The sequence below is a fragment of the Festucalex cinctus genome, chromosome 2, assembly GCF_051991245.1.
Source record: "Festucalex cinctus isolate MCC-2025b chromosome 2, RoL_Fcin_1.0, whole genome shotgun sequence".
NCBI lineage: Eukaryota > Metazoa > Chordata > Actinopteri > Syngnathiformes > Syngnathidae > Festucalex > Festucalex cinctus.
Window position 1 is genome coordinate 30,907,126 of NC_135412.1, and position 16,678 is coordinate 30,923,803.

The following is a 16,678-nucleotide window of genomic DNA, read 5'->3' on the forward strand; positions in this document are numbered from 1 at the left end:
TCTATCTATCTATCTATCTATCTATCTATCTATCTATCTATCTATCTATCTATCTATCTATCTATCTATCTATCTATCTATCTATCTATCTATCTAAGTGAATTTATTTTACCGTATTTATCTAAATAGCTAGCTAAAGCTAGCCGCTAGCACATGTTGAATAGCTGTTCATATGCCATATTGTGCAAAAGTCTTAGAACACCATTCGAATATCTTGTTTTAACAATGACATAATCATATACTGTATGAATAGGAGACCATTACGAGCTGAACTATTCAAAAACTGAAAGTGTGAAAGCTATTCCTATCGTTCTTAATTTGGGTTTGATGGTAGTTAAGAAAATGGATGGATGGATGGATGGATGGATGGATGGATGGATGGATGGATGGATGGATGGATGGATGGATGTCCATCTGTTAGAATTTCTAAAAAAAAATAATAATACTTGTTCAACGCTTGTGCACATTAAATACTGTAAATAAATAAATAAATCCATCCATCCATTTTCTTGACCGCTTATTCCTCACAAGGGTCGCGGGGGCTGCTGGCGCCTATCTCAGCTGGCTCTGGGCAGTAGGCGGGGGACACCCTGGACTGGTTGCCAACCAATCGCAGGGCACACAGAGACGAACAACCATCCACACTCACACGCACACCTAGGGACAATTCGGAGCGCCCAATTAACCTGCCATGCATGTCTTTGGAATGTGGGAGGAGACCGGAGTACCCGGAGAAGACCCACGCGGGCACGGGGAGAACATGCAAACTCCACCCAGGAAGGTCCGAGCCTGGACTCGAACCGGAGACCTCAGAACTGGGAAGCGGACGTGCTAACCACTCGACTACCGTGCCGCCCAAATAAATAAATAAATAAATAAAGCAATTTCTTATTTCTTGGAACAAGTTGCAAATGCTTTGGAACACCCACGCCAATGATTTTGCACAATTCTCTGCTTTTTGAGACATTATCAATCGATTATGTCATTATGATCAAAATGTATTTTAACGGGTTTCTGTTGAATTGTCTCATATTCCACAAAATATTGTCATTCGTTTATTGCTTTAGTCTTTACATGCAAAATGGGTAAATGAGTTTGTTATACCATATCAAGCCTTTTTATACATTCCCGTAAGATTTTATTTTATTTTATTTTTTTTACCAAATGAATCTGGACTTTTTCTAACAAAGGGAAATGTGTGAAGCATTAGATCCACCAATGATCAGTATGAAATACTTCATAGCATGTGAAGATAAGTGTTGTGATGTTGGCGAGAATTTATGGCCAAAAAGCAAGGACGGTGATGGTTTGTAAACAAATTACAGTGCAAAGAGTAAAAGTGTAAATATAAATTTTGTCTAGTCTCTTGCAATCATTCTTCCACATACATGAAGGTGTGAATTTCACTTTTACATCAGAACGTCTCTCCAGAGTATAGCTATATTAACACCATGACTAAGCAATTTCACGGTCAGACACTTAATGGCCTGTTCATTGACACAGAAATATGTATTAAGGATTTTGAGAAAGAAAATGGCTTTTGCAGGGAATCATGATGATGTTTTGCCATATGTGCAAATGGTTTTGAGAAGTGTACTTACTATTTTAGAAATTTCAATTCTGCCCTGAGAAATGTACCATAGCAACTGAGAAAAACTGTATTGTGAAGTTGACTGTGCAGAAAATGGCGTTCAATACAGTTTAAATTTACATTTTATTATTTATAATGCAGTAAATTATTATGTATTCATATTCAGTCCTCAGGTGTAAGAGGTGGTTGAAATATATTTATTCAAATTTTATCAAAGCGTGTTAAATGTAAAATTTCTAGTGCTAATCCTCAACAGGGTTGTGGGTGTGCTGTAGCCAATCCCACCTGACTTCAGGTGAGAGGCGGGCTTATACTCACTGGACTGTTCGCCATCCAGTCGCATGTATAATTGTTTATTTTTCTTCTATTATTTACAGTAAAATGACAAAATAGCTAAGACATTAATTACAAATGTTCACATATATATATAAAATTATTTATTGCAAAAAAATATATTTTAGTATTTATAAGAAATCAAAGAAACACATTTTAATTCACCAATTTATAGATAAATAATAGAAACAACGTTGAATTAATGCAACAAATATGACAGGACTACTGACATTGTAAATGCTCAATGGATTAGATTATAGAACGGATCGGGCTTCCTCTTATTTGCCAATACTTATTTTGGAGGTTCTTGGGTGAGTTCTTGATAATAATATTTGCAGCACTAAAAGATTGGTGGCACACTTTGGCCGCAAGCCATGTGGCAACAAGTGACGTGTCAGATTAGTGTCAACTTAATGGCAATTGTTAGGGCTCCTCAGAGGGAGCAGTGCGGCACTGTTGTAGTAATGGAGTAGACCCCCAGATGTGCGTGTGTGCTGTGAGTAGGCCTGCGCGCCCACTTTCCCACCAGTTCTCAACATCAGGCTCAATGCACCACAAAAGCCCCACGCCGCTCCTCCCTGCTCCACTGGGAATGTTAATTGATCTTTTGTGGCTGCAGGGCAGAAGCACATGTGCGCGCACAGCCGCGCGTATACACACACTCACGCATGCACGCACTAACACACAAGCACATGGACACAGACACACACACGTAAAACCTCTGCACCATCTGCATCAAGTCAACTGTCTTCACTGCTATGACCCCAAAACAATCTGCCTATACTGACCATCATCCATCCCACTCTATATCCATCCATCCATCCATCCATCCATCCATCCATCCATCCATCCATCTTTCTATCATAAATCAATCAATCTGTTTGTATGTCTGTCTGTCTATCTCTCTATCATCCATTTGTCCATCTAGCCATCCATCTTTCCGTCCATCCAGCATCCATCCATCTTTCTATCATAAATCCATCTATCCATTCTTTCCTTCCTTCCAAATCCATCCATCCATATTAGGGATGTCCAGATCACATTTTTTGCACCCGAGTCCGAGTCACCTGATTTTGAGGATCTGCCGATACCGAGTCTCGCTCTAGGTTTCTTTTTCCTAGGCAAATTATTAAGGAGGGGGGGAAAAAGTGCTTCCATTTTTTTTTTTTTTTTTAACAAAACCATCCCAGTAATTTTGGGGGGTGCCATCAGAAGTGCACAAAATAATGAATAAAAATAAATAAAATGTTTTGTTTGGCAATATGTTTACCACTGGATGATTTTGTTATAATGATAATAAACCAAATAATAATAATAAAATTAAAATAATAAAATTAATAATAACAAAATTGCCAAAAATTAAAACCCCGATCATTTTCTCCCGATATCGTTCAGCTGAAAATGACGTGATCGGGACCCAGTTTCCAATCACGTGATCGGGATATCCCTAATCAATCAATCAATCAATCAATCAATCAATCAATCAATCAATCAATCAATCAATCAATCAATCAATCAATCAATCAATCAATCAATCAATCAATCAATCAGTTTGTCTGTCTGTCTGTCTGTCTGTCTGTCTATCTCGCTATCATCCATTTGTCAGTCTAGCCATCCATCTTTCCGTCCATCCAGCATCCATCCATCTTTCTATCATAAATCCATCTATCATTCTTCTTTCCTTCCTTCCTTCCATCCATCCATCCATCTATCTATCTATCTATCTATCATATAAACATGTCTTTCTCCTCAGTGTGTCCTCCAGAGACACAGTAGCTTCATTATGTGTGGTGTTCTTTATGTCTTCCCCATTGCTTGTTTGTGCCTGCCGGGAGTCTCTTTTGCCCACAACTGTTTGCGACGACAAGTTCCCCTCCCACTTGCTGAGCTTCGGAATTCCTGTCATAAAGTGCGGCTGGTCGGCGGCAGAGAGCGTCTTCCCGTCAAGCCGTCCCTCTGTGAGTGCGCTCTCTGTGGTTTCCCACAGTCCGCCACCATTCAGCAGGGCCCCTGGGCAGGAACAATAGAAGTGTGTCTTGTTACACATCACATTAGCTACGGTGTTTGATCTCTTGTTGGGGGTGGGGATACGGGAGGCGGAGGGGAGCTTGGGCCTGCGAGCGCCATCTGGCTCGGCCAACGAGACCCTGAGAAAGTCTCAGGAAAGGAATGCCACATTCCACACACAAGTTGTACACACACAAATAGTTGTGAAAGACTTTAGAGACACTTGACACATAATTCAAGCACGAGACAGCACGCCCCGACCTCCACAACACAAACGGGACACGAGGGAGGGGACGGGGGTTGCCAAATGTCCACCAAGCAGATGAAACTTCTTGGCAGTGGACACCTGCAGTGAAATCAAGTACGTGGATGTAACTCATTAACATTTGCATAATTTGGGAAAGCGGATTTCTATAGTAAAAATCCTTCACCAATAATGACGAGCACTTGACTGCGTACTGGAAGCAGCTTACATGAATTCTAATTCAGTCTGAGCCCCCTCTTGTTTTTTAGGAACAGGTTTCAACCATCCCATTGCATTCATTTACTATTGACAGCATGCAGTCATGAGCTTGTGTCAATTTTGCCAAACAACTGGGGTAGGCTCCAGTTCAACCACAATCTTCATAAGAAATATAGAAAATGGATGGATGGGTCAATTTGACTTTACAGGAGTGTTTATGTGAAATGTTTCAGGGTTGGGGGTTCCAGTTCCAGAAAGTAAAAACCCTGAAACAGTTTGGCTTGAGCCAATTGGTGCTTCTATTCAACAGGTGGAGACAAGCTCATTTACCTGCCAGTTGATTACAAGTTGAAGCACCTGTGCATGGCTAAAGCTAATCTGTAGTGGGGTTTTTACTTCCCTAAGAAAAATCCAAAATAATATTTATGCGTTGTTGCCATCTATATTAGTAAAGTATGAGAGCTCATCAGGTGCACCATGAGAAATGATCCCATTTTACCTAGTCTGAAAATTATGACAAATAATGTAACTTTGTTAGATTGTAGCGGAATAATTGCTTTCTGTTCAACTAAACAGGACAAGATTTCACATTGTGCATGTACATTTTGGCAAGATTGCCATTTATTCAGTATATTTTGTCACATTTTTGTTTAGTACTAATGATATGGTGAGATTTTTTATTTTAATTGCTATTGGTTTCATGCAATTTTAAGGAAAATACCATGTTTGGATTGTTTGGTCTTTCTTTAAAATGATGTCAGTTATATATATATATATATGTGTGTTGCATACTAGTAAAAAAAAAAGAAAAAAAGAAGAAGTTATATCGAACATCCCTACAATACAATAATTGCCCAGATATGTGTTTTGTGCATTCTCTTCAAATTGTGCAACAAATGCATCACACTTTGTGGAATAAACACATGAGCAATATGTAAGTTTTGCAAAACTTCATCTGAAGCTTTTTATTTATTTTCTTCTCAGGGAAGCACACATCATTCCTTTTCAAAAGGCATTCAAAGTAGAACATGACATCCAGTTTGAACAATACAACTGACATTCCCACGAAAATGTGGTGTCAAACGTAAGGCTACGCAGTAGTGTTAAATCAAAATAGGATTTACAGCGCGAGTGAATCCATAGGATACAGTACAGGATGCTTCAGTGATACATGGTATCAAAGACAAACAATTCTTGAATAAATCTAAACCCAACTTGGGTGTGATGTCACAGTCAATACACATGATCACATGGCGACCATACATGGCGTTCAGTAAAACCTGAACCTCATCAAATCCTCCCAAAAAGAGTACTGGCACACATCAGCTATTTGGCCACACGGTGACCCGAAAGAAATCGACTTCACAGAGTCTTTAACTTATGGCTTGCGGTCCTCTTTCAGCGTCTACCAGGGCCTCCACAGTGCCGGGCTGACCGGGCCGGCCCCCTTCCTGGACCTGAGCGGTGAGGACGGTGCTGACAGGGTGCTTTGAGGGCCCCCGTTGCTCCCGCCGGACGCTTCCCGGAAGTGTCCGAGTAGCCGCCTCTGGGCCGGGCTCTGGACCTTGCAGTGGGACAGGAAGCTGACGGCCCGGTGGACGCAGTGTGCGTAGCCGTTGGAGGAGGATGAACAGGAGGAGGAGGTGAGGGGCCGCCGCTGCTGCTGCTGCTGCTGTTGCCAGCTCCTCAGGTAGCACACGGCCATCTCCAGGATGTCGGCCTTCTCCTGCTTGGAGTCGGGCTGCTGTCGGAGGAACTCGGGGCCCAGCAGGGACTTGAGCTGCTCGATGCTGGTGTTGATGCGGTCTCGCCGCAGCTTCTCCACCAAGGGTTTCCTCAGCTGAAAAAAATAAGGCACCATCAAAATCCAGTCCACTGGCGTTGCAACAAGACGTCAAGTGAGGAACGAGGTTTACCTTGTGAGCTGAAGTCTCCTTGGAGAAGTGACTCGGTCCACAAACGGCGGGAGCCATGGTTGCAGGTCTGCTCCTTCTCCGAGTGCGAGCTGCCTTCCTCTGTGCCTCCTCCCTGTATTTATACACGCCAATCTCCATATGAATGTGTGGGTCTCAGGCTCAGCGGAGGTTCTCACACTCCCCGAGCCAATGGGAAGGCCGGGAAGGGGCTCAGAGGAACGCAGGGCTGCCACATGCTCAATGAAGTGTTTATGGCCCCGGGGACAATGGAGCGTGTCTCCGGGGAGCAGGTGGAGGGATAGACTGAGAGAGAAAAGAGCCCGGGGCGGAGGGGGGGGAGGGGGAGGTTGGGTAGCTGACCCACTGCTTGTGTTGATATGGGAAAGTGGTGACCCTCCGAGGGGAGCACGCCGCACTCCCGTGATGTAATCACGCACAAAGTGAATCTGACAGTGTGCACACGTGGCGCAAAAAAAAAAAAAAAAAAGAGAGAGCTTCTTATTGATAGTTGCTGTGTGTGGCTGTGGTTCTCACACTTTGTACGTTAAGTACCACCTATAAAATATTTTGTGATTTCTGTTTTTGCTAAGTGTAGTTAGTAAAATGAACAATTTTACAAATATGAGAGTCTATCATATGACTTGGATGTGACTTGGATACAGACAAGATCAACAGGCCAATAAAATAATTGACCTTATTGGTCTCTATGTCATAAAGATCCATCCATTCACTTTCAATCTCTTTTAAAACGATGTCACTCAGAATTAAGATGAGAGATCCTAAGCATTAGGTGTCCAAACTCGGTCCTCGATGGACGGAGTCACGCAGGTTTTGGATGTTTCCCTGCTCCAACGCACCTGTTTGAATGAACAGGATCGTTATCAGGCTTACCCAGAGCTTGCTGATGAGTTTCAGGTGTGTTAGAGTAGAGAAAGATCCAAAACATGCAGGACTCGGTTCCTTGAAGACCGAGTTTGGACACCACTGCCCTCAGGAGAAACGTTTGATGAGACTGAGACAGGGTTATTATAGTTTGGGAATTTACATTTTATTTAGTTTTTATTTCGCTGTTTTCTTTTTTAAATTTAGTTAGTTCTAATTAGTTTCCTGGGTGGTTCTGTTTTTATTAGTTTTGGTTATTTAAAAAATACTTGGTTTTTAATTAGTTTCAGTGTTAGTTTTTTTTTAAATGTATTACTTGTGCGCAATATTTGATAAACACCATGGTAAAATGAAAAAAGTAACACGTTTGATGGTGTCACTTATATGTGACACACTTTCAAACGTCCTTATTCTGATTAATATCGAAATAAATATACTTAAAAAAAAAAAAATCACACTTAATATCATCCCCACAGGTTCCTGCATTAAATTAATAATGGTACCAAAGGCTAAAACGAAGGACATTTTCACTAAAATTATAATTAGTTTTAGTAAATTTTGTAAACTGCAATTGGCTGGCAACCAGTCCAGAGTGTCCCCTGCCTACTGCCCAAAGCCAGCTGAGATAGGCTCCAGCACCCCGCGACCCTTGTGAGGAATAAGCGGTCAAGAAAATGGATGGATGGATGGATGGATGGATGGATGGATGGATGGATGGATGGATGGATGGATGGATGGATGGATAATTTTGTAAACATAAAATGTAGTTTCAGTTAGTTTTTTAAAAAGCATTTTCAATTTTTTTTTATTTCGTTGTTAGCGTTTATTTTGAAATTGCTTTTTTGAATTTTGGTTTTAGTTTTTTCGTTAGTTTTCGTTAACTAAAATAACTTTGGACTGAGAAGAAAAGGAGCTTCAGCAGCTTCAGCAAAGTCCCTAGTCTCAATTTGAGATTGGCTAAGACAGACCATGTCATATTTTGGTGCTGTGGGGTTGGGATTTTGTTTTCTTTTGGTGTTTTTTGGGTGTGTTTGTCTGTGGTTGGTGTTTTTGTCATGTATTTCTGGTTTCTTCCCTTGTCTCGTTATGTCAAACCACGTCCACCTGAGTGTGTCTTCCCTTCCAGTGTGTGACCAATCAGTGCCCTCAGTCACTTGTTTTTGTTCCCCCAGGTGTGTCTCTTTAGGTCATTTGTTGTTAGTGTATTTAGTCTGTTGTGTTTGTCCAGTCGGTGTGGGTGCATTGCTGGGTCATGCTGGGTTCTCGTCTGGTAAGCTTTGCAAGTCAAGTCAAGTCAAGTCAAGTCAAGTCAAGTCAAGTCAAGTCAAGTCAAGTCAAGTCAAGTCAAGTCAAGTCAAGTCAAGTCAGCTTAACTCAACTCAACTCAACTCAACTCAACTCAACTCAACTCAAGTCAAGTCAAGTCAAGTCAAGTCAAGTCAAGTCCAGTCCAGTTCTGTCAAGTCCAGTCACGTCAAGTCACGTCCAGTTCCTTCTAGTCGAAGTCATGGTTTTCCTGCCCGCTTATCAATAAATCACTACGTTGCTCATTTCCTGTCTGATCAGTCGCCTCAATTTGGGTTCACATCTCACACTCCACCCCTAAACCATGAAAGACCAAAGATAAATTATCTTTGTTTCACTTATGTAACATGTATGTTCATTGTTTCGTTGTCCAGGTTTCGTTTAAAGGTTAAATACAGAATGAAGAAACAAAGATGAACTCTTGAACCTTGGATTAGCACCCTTGGCAATTGGAATAGTGTAATATTTTTTGTACTCATCAAATTGCCCCAAAATGTTTGATAAAAATGTTTCTTCAGTATATATTCTACTGTATATTCAATTATTTTTAAATTTGCAAACATCTGTATGTTTAACATGTTGACCCGTTTGTATTTTATTTGAATCTAGTCATAATAATCCCTCAAAAGGAAATTCAATTTATGTGGATTGAAATAGGAGTAGAAATCGATCATAAACAATTTCATTCTTTGCAGTTGATTTTTTATTTTTTATTTTTTTGGTAATTGCAGATTGAAATGCACAAAACGTAGACAGCATATAGTAAATATGACATCATGATATGACATCAGCTACCATTTGTCATTGGACATCAACACCAAATCAGCGTGAGAACAACGTACACTGACTTAAATGTGTCAGTGGGTCCCTTTGAAGCAGTGCGTCTGCATGTACTTCACAGTAGACGACAATGTGTAAACACACACAAAGTGTCCACACACTCCCAGCACAAGTTCACACATCCGACGCACTCCTGCCTGCTCCGGTGTTCCCACGGTCTGACACACTTCTGCACTGACGCGCACACTCACACACACAGATCCTGCTATAATGTCTTCCTCTTTCATGTATTTGTGTCAACTCTAAGTAGTCTGTCACAGTTGTGTACGTGCGTCTGTCGTCCATCTATAATAGCAGTTGTTATCTGCTGTTCCTAGCAAGACTGGAATCCTTTAATGTATGTAATCGAGTCTGTCATTTGCGTGCACATCTTTTTATGTTCACATCTGGACTGGCAACTTCATCATTAAACCAAAGCAGCTATGTCTGGGAAAGATACTGAGTGGAATAGAATCGAGTGGGTTATAGGGATTGGCAGAGTAGAGTAGAGTAGAGTAGAGTAGAGTAGAGTAGAGTAGAGTAGAGTAGAGTAGAGTAGAACCAGTAAAAGACTTGGGCCCAGAACGATCTGGTATGGTGCTTCAAATATGATGGCAACTCTCAAAACCTCATGTTAAATAATAACCTGCCAGGCTGCCACACACGCATCTCCAAGAAGAAAACAAATGTCAGCTTTACATACACAAGTGTTAGCAACAAGTCTAATAAAGTGCTTCTGAATTGTTCCAGTGTGCTTGTGTAAAGTAATCCACTTCTGCCAATATTTATTATGTATTTTTTCCACAGAGTCCACCCGCTCCGTCTCAGTGTGTCTGACGAGCAGTGTTGCCACAGTTACCTTGAAAAAGTAACTTAGTTACTTTACTGATTACTTGGTTTTAAAAGTAACTAAATTGCATTACTGATTACTTGATTTTAAAAGTAACTAAGTTAGATTAAAAGTTACTTTTTTAGTTACTTTCAGCAGCTGCCGATAACACCATCTCAACATAAAAATAATGCAGTAGAAACGGAGTTCCAAATACTTTATTGAAAGTGCATTTTTAACATGAAAATAAAGTTTTTTTTTATGAAAAACAAAATAGGCAGTCTCTCTTGACTTCTTGTAACGTAAATACTTTTTATAAAACAAAAAATAAAAATCTATCCAGGTTGAAAATGAAAATCCCCTAAATTCCTCTATTGTTTGTTTGTTCCGCTATTCCAGTGTGTACACATGTATCAGTTTAAATATTTATTAGTAGTTATTGACAGTTATAATTGTTTTTTGGTTTGTTTGTTTTTTCTCTTCAAAATAAGGATCAGGAAAACAAAAGGTTGATAATTTAATGTTAAATATAAATATTTAACCTTTAGACAGACACCAACACAATTAAACAGAATATTTGCACATTGTGAAGTATTTCAGAAACATAAATTTAAGACATGAAATAAACCTACCGTCCAGCCAAAAGAAATATGAAGCCACCTTATGGAACAATAAATCTATCAAACACATTTTAACCACTTAATATATGCAAAAATATTTCCAAAAGTTCATTTCCCTTTTTAATCAACAATTTTTGTATTTAACAATTGTTTTTTCTTTTGTCATCACTTTCATTTTTGGTTAATGTATGACATCTTTTTTTGTTTTTTTAATCTGGACACGATGATGACCACAGAATCACTACTGTTTATATTTTGTTTTTTGGGCTGTCGTAATCGCGGGCACGTCTCAGTTCTCCTATCTGCTGCTCATGCTAGTTGTAGACATTGACAGGGAGCCACAAACTGAGAAATGAGATACTTGCAGTATGCTTTTAGCTTAGCTGGTGTGTTGGCTGTGGGACATACCTGTGTCGTTTGAATCCATGCATTGGATCGTCACGGGAGTTATTCATTTTGGCTCGCGCGCAGTACCAACGCCGGCCCGGGACATACAAGTGCACCGAGAGGACTCGATAGCCATGGGAAATATACGAGATGTACGGCACCGGCTTCTGCTAACTGTCTCCATTTGTATGTTGTCACTCGTTGCGCGCGCGCGCGCCGTGTCGCGAGCACGGAAACACGGAAGTAGCTTGAATGGTGATGCTACTGAAATGTAAACAAAACAAGTAGAGCACGGCGCAGAACTCTTGCTATTGTTATGAAAACCATAAAGCCTCACTCGCAACCGATACGGTCGTTTAGCTCCCCTTGACGAACGATGGTTCGGTCGAATCGTTTTTTTGTTCCACCCCTACTGAAAACGTAACTTGTCTGACGTCACTCCCCCTGGCGAGAGGGCGGAGACGACCTTATCCCATAATGCTTCACGGACCAGTTGAGGGTGGAAATAAATTATTTTTTTTACCACTTTTATGGTCCATAATGCACACTTTTTTTGTTGTGTTGTGTGCCTGTTGGTTAATAAAACTAGTAGTAAAAGTATCATCACTTTTGTTTTGAATGTGCAAACCATTCATGACCAGACCATGGCTGAATTCAGTGTGGTGATCAATGACTTCTGCCTCATCTTCGTTGTTAGCAGTAGTTGTTTGTGACTGTTACAACAGTGAGATAGTTTGCCTTCATCATGAAAATGTGGAGTAACGCATTGATTCTTTGGACAGTAACTTTAATCAGACTACTTTGTAGAATAAAGTAACGCGTTAGACTATTAGTTACTTTAGAAAGCAACTTTTTTGAGTAACGCGTTACTACCGGCAACACTGCTGACGAGTCACGTCAATGTGACAGACTGACATGTGATCAGCATGGATAGTTAGATCCGATTGGTTCAAATGCGCTGTGTTTTCTGAGAGAAAAAAAAAAGGCGAGAAACAACTTGTTGAATAAATGGCATAAAAAAAGGACAATGCAACGGGAAGTTGATCAGATATTTCAGAGAAAGGAGAGAGTTGAAGAGGCTGATGCAGATGCTGATGCAAATAACTTTATTTGCATCATATAAAGTTTTATTATTTTAAAAAACGTTCATGTTTACATTATCCTCAAAATATATTTTATTTCAATGAGTCATTTGGACTTATTTTTGTTCATTTATGCTACTTATTTATAATCCTTGTAATTAAAAAAAAGAAGAAAAAAGTTAATGTACATTATCTTCCATTTTAATGTCCCTCTTAGGTTTTTAATTTATGTAGTTAAACTTGAGGTTTTACATTTAGATGTGAGGTAATGAGGGAAACTAATATTAGGAGATGGAGGTTAGGGTTATTTGTGTTTTTGTTAATTGTTATTTTCCACATCAATGAAAAAATAAAATTATGAATGAAAATCAGTTTCTCACGTATGCCTTGTTACAATCATGTTACAGTAAGTGTAATGTAGAAGGCTTAATGTATGTGTAAGACCTGTTGTCTTTTATTGTGTGTTAAAAGTAGCCTATAACTGTGCCAAACACAGTTTTCTTCTCTGGTTTGAGGTTGTGACACCCCTACCAAATCCATATAATAAGAAAAACATCTATAAATATAAATAACATACACACATGCGCACACATGCACACACACGCAAACTGCTGCAGCTGGCCATGTCTTGGTCACACGCTTCCGTCCCTGCCTTGTGCTGAACGTGGGAGATGAGGTGCTCCCGAGCTTCCCACACTACAGTGTTAATGACACTGAGGCCGCCCGCACAAAGGAAGTGTGCCCTATTCAACAGAGATATTGAGTGAACCGACGCCCCCACCCATGCACACTCCCCTCTCTCTCTCACACACACACAGAAGAACACAGACTTGTCAACAGGGCTTCCAGGCACACCATCTGGACTCATACAGCCATTATCAGTTTGGGAGATGCTCACCGTGTGAACTGGAGGCTGAAATAGAGACTGAGAGATGACACTTTTTTCTGTGTGCGTGTGTTCATGCGTGTTGGACAATATTTGTTGCATTTTTCCTGAATGTTCGAGGTGACAAAAAGTCACAGCAACATTTAAAGCCTCAGCTTTGTTGCGGGAAATATTGACCCGTTTGAATCATCCTGTTGTATGTGGTTATTTTTTTTTTTTACCAAATGATGCTCATGGGTCAATGTGAGTCACTATGTTTATCATCAACATAGTATATGACACAAGTAGCAAATTCTATATTTTTGATTTTTTTAAAAGATGGAAGAACAAGGTTAGCAGAGTAAGTTTAATTGTAATTTTAAATCATTACATTTTTTGGAATAGAAGAAAAATCACAACCATGTCAACAAATGACGAGTCCAATCAGCTTGATTTAATATTTGTGGATTAACCATGACTTTTATAAGTGAGAATAAACACAGACATTGAAACAAAAACATTTTAGCTAGAAATATGCTATTTATTTACTTATTTTAAGACAGCTGTTTTAGGCAGTTATGCTAATAGCTAGCTGGCTTGGGCAATTATGCTAACAGCTAGCAACAATTAGGCAAACATTTTTTTCTTAGATTGTCAAATTGACCCTTCCTGAACAAAAAAGGAGGCTTTAAGTCTCGCAAAGCTTGAAACAATATTTAGAAAAAATGGCCGCGGATCATTTTGACCCATGAACCTTTCCAGTGTACGAAAGAAACCAACATAACAGCAGTGTGAAAAGGTTGATCTTCAGCAGGGTGTTGATGTTTGATATCGAAGGGCCGTATCAATAAATCTACCTGTACGCCAAGTCTTGTTGGTCGGTTGGTGAATTTTGACATTGTGGAGCAGATGTTTGCGTCTGTGTTCCCACCACACATCAGCTGGGGGTGACAAGGGGCCAAGTAAGGCAGAGTGGGTCGGGGCCCGGGGGTGCCCTCCCACCTGTTTGTTTGGATTGAAGCCTTTGAATGTGATGAATTCAGCTCATTTATTCCCATGTTGCATTGTCATAATGCCACTTTGTGATTGGCCAAACACCGTGAGAACCGGCGCTGCATTAAATCGACAGCAGAGGGTATAAAAAAGGGACCTCATGTGGCTGTCGAGCCAAATCTTCTCCAAGTCGACACCGGTCTGGACTACAACGTGGACGCCGGCATGATTGAGCAACACACAACGTAACTATAGATATGCTTAAGTACTTTTTGGACAATTTGCTCTAACAAGCTGAACAACAAATTGACAACAGGTGTTTGAACGTGATCAACCAAATTTCATTTCCTGGTTCAAGTAGAATTGTTATTTAACAGGCGTTAAAATGGAAGGCCTGGTCTTATTGCACTAGATTTACTTTTCCAACGTGTCCCCTGCATGCCCAGAATGTGCAAGGTGATGCTGATGGAGAGGAAGTGCACAGACAAAGCAGCGAGGATGCGCTCGGCCCTGCAGAGGCAACTCAGCGCAGGGACGTCCGGCTCGGGCTCGGACGCGTGGGACAGGACAGTGTCTTTCTTCACGGTGAAAAAAGCCCTCATCTTCCACAACGGCTACAGCAAATCAACCAGGGAGGCCCTGCGTGCGTTCCCCTCGCCCGCTGACGACGTCGCCCCGCTGTGCTGCCAGTAACTGATGGATTTTACAATGTTTGGTTTCGTTAGAAGCTGCGGAAATTGAGTTTTTTTTTTTTTTTTTTTTTGCATTTTAAAATTGTGTTGTTTTTTTTACTTGGGGGTTTATCTCCAGAATGACTGATTGGTCCAAAATTGGTCAATGATTTATTTATTTTTTTAATTACACCATAAGCCTTAATATTACTTGAGAGTGATCTCAAAAAGATCACATTGAGGTTTGTTGTGAAGAAAAAGCCATATACCTTTGTACAAAGGACTTTGTTTATGCTGATGCATATTATACTGAAAATCTATAATAGAAAATCTGATGCTATTCGTTTGACCCTCTATTGCGTTTTGTATTGTTTGTTAGCATGAAGCTAAACAAACACTGCGTGGTTGTTTTAGTTAAACACACAAAGTGTAATTCTCATTGGTTTATGTTTAATTTGACAGGAAAACTTAGTTGGGAATGAGACAGCCTGAACCCTTTTCTTTCTTTTTTCTTTTTCTTTTTTTTAATTGTTTGGTATTTGCCCAACACTGCTGCTTGTTGTTAAGTGATTGTTTACATGTCGAATAAAATCATGGAAATTATTTGTTTGTGTGGTATTCGCTGAAGTGCTTGTTTATTGATGTGTTACAGAAATCTCGGTAAACCCTGTCAAGACGCGATCGGTGACCCCTGCACGTCGGTGACCCGCTTGCGCAGAAATTCGGCCATCTGGGATCGCTAACTACGGCAACTACACTAGAACAAATAGCTTTACCTGCGCGATAGTGCGCGTTCGTAAAAACTTGATACAGTATGAAAAAAATTATGATTGGTGTATTTAAAAGTAACTAAGTAACTTTTAATCCTATAAGATGAACATTTTAATTTGTACCTCATCACATTATAGCGAGTCTGCATTGTTATACTTACAGTAAGTCTACCTTGTGTGTATTAAAGTCCACCCCACATCACCACCCCTATTCTATGATATTAGCCACACATTGTTCTAAAGACAATTAAAATAAACCTTACCCACGCTCACAGAAAATTATAATTACTGCATATAAAGTCTTTCCAATAAGATGCGATAATTGTTGCGGGGGTGAACCGGTGAGAACTCTTCGGACGCGTGTCGTTGCCTCAAAAAACACCAAAACAAAACAAAACAAAACACTTTTCCATTAATGTCCAAAGGACAACAGGATCCTTTTCGCATACCGACAACAGTATTTTAAAAAATACAAACAAAAAACAAAACAAAAACGTTTGCCTCCAAGGTTCACCTGACGCTCATTACCACGAGTTTCATTTCATCCTGGGGGCACATGCGCCACCATGCGTTCAAACTCAGAAATCACATGAAGAGAAGGACAAACAAGGAACACTAATGTGGCTCCAACACGGTATGTGTCAGATTCTCTACCTTTCGACAAGACATGCTTGGGTATAAAACGGCTTTTATTAAAATTTAAAATATAAACAAAACAAACGTGCACATGTCCTGTACCATTCGCAATGTCTGTTTCATTTTTCGTGTGTGAACGTGTTTGGACTTCTGTTACCGTCGTTAGCGAGCCAAGATCCAAGATCGCGTCTTGACAAACCAATTGTATCTGCAATCAGACCCTACTCTGACAAAACAAGAGTGCTGTCAAGACGCTATCGGTGACCCTGCACGATCGGTGACGCGTATGCGCAGAAGATCCCGCCATCTTGGATCGCCAATTACGGCAACTTCACTGTAACAAATTACCATTATATGCCTGCGCGATAGTACGCGTACGTAGTGGCGGAGCGCTCACTTTTTTTTTTTTTTGTAAAACAAATGCATGGAATGTGCTGCTTTGATGACCTCCCTTTTCTTTTACCGCTCAGTTCCTTAGACCCCAATATTAGATTTGGCAAAGGCATCCT

General features: G+C 40.3%; 2 protein-coding genes across 2 annotated transcripts; one reads left to right on the plus strand and one right to left on the minus strand.

Moving 5' to 3' along the window:
- Positions 1-5,329: 5,329 nt before the first annotated feature.
- LOC144014534 (transcription factor HES-5-like) lies at positions 5,330-11,538 on the minus strand. The gene is made up of 3 exons (XM_077514523.1): positions 11,174-11,538; positions 6,311-6,422; positions 5,330-6,234 (listed from the first exon to the last, which is right to left on the minus strand). Exons 1-3 carry the CDS (start codon positions 11,218-11,220, stop codon positions 5,800-5,802), a joined length of 594 nt encoding a protein of 197 aa, XP_077370649.1. The 5' UTR covers positions 11,221-11,538; the 3' UTR covers positions 5,330-5,799.
- Positions 11,539-13,344: 1,806 nt separating this feature from the next.
- On the plus strand, positions 13,345-14,785 carry LOC144013204 (uncharacterized). The gene is made up of 3 exons (XM_077511808.1): positions 13,345-13,363; positions 14,283-14,337; positions 14,539-14,785. The coding sequence occupies exons 1-3, from the start codon at positions 13,345-13,347 to the stop codon at positions 14,783-14,785; spliced, it is 321 nt and encodes a 106-aa protein (XP_077367934.1).
- Positions 14,786-16,678: the final 1,893 nt, after the last annotated feature.

Excerpts from the sequence above, each read along its gene's own strand:
- LOC144014534 (XM_077514523.1), bottom strand. The coding sequence starts at position 11,220 with ATGAATAACTCCCGTGACGATCCAATGCATGGATTCAAACGACACAG. Across the intron at positions 6,423-11,173 it reads CATGGATTCAAACGACACAG|GGAGGAGGCACAGAGGAAGG; the intron begins GTATGTCCCACA and ends GTATAAATACAG. Across the intron at positions 6,235-6,310 it reads AGGAGACTTCAGCTCACAAG|CTGAGGAAACCCTTGGTGGA; the intron begins GTAAACCTCGTT and ends TATTTTTTTCAG.
- LOC144013204 (XM_077511808.1), top strand. Across the intron at positions 14,338-14,538 it reads ATGATTGAGCAACACACAAC|AATGTGCAAGGTGATGCTGA; the intron begins GTAACTATAGAT and ends CTGCATGCCCAG.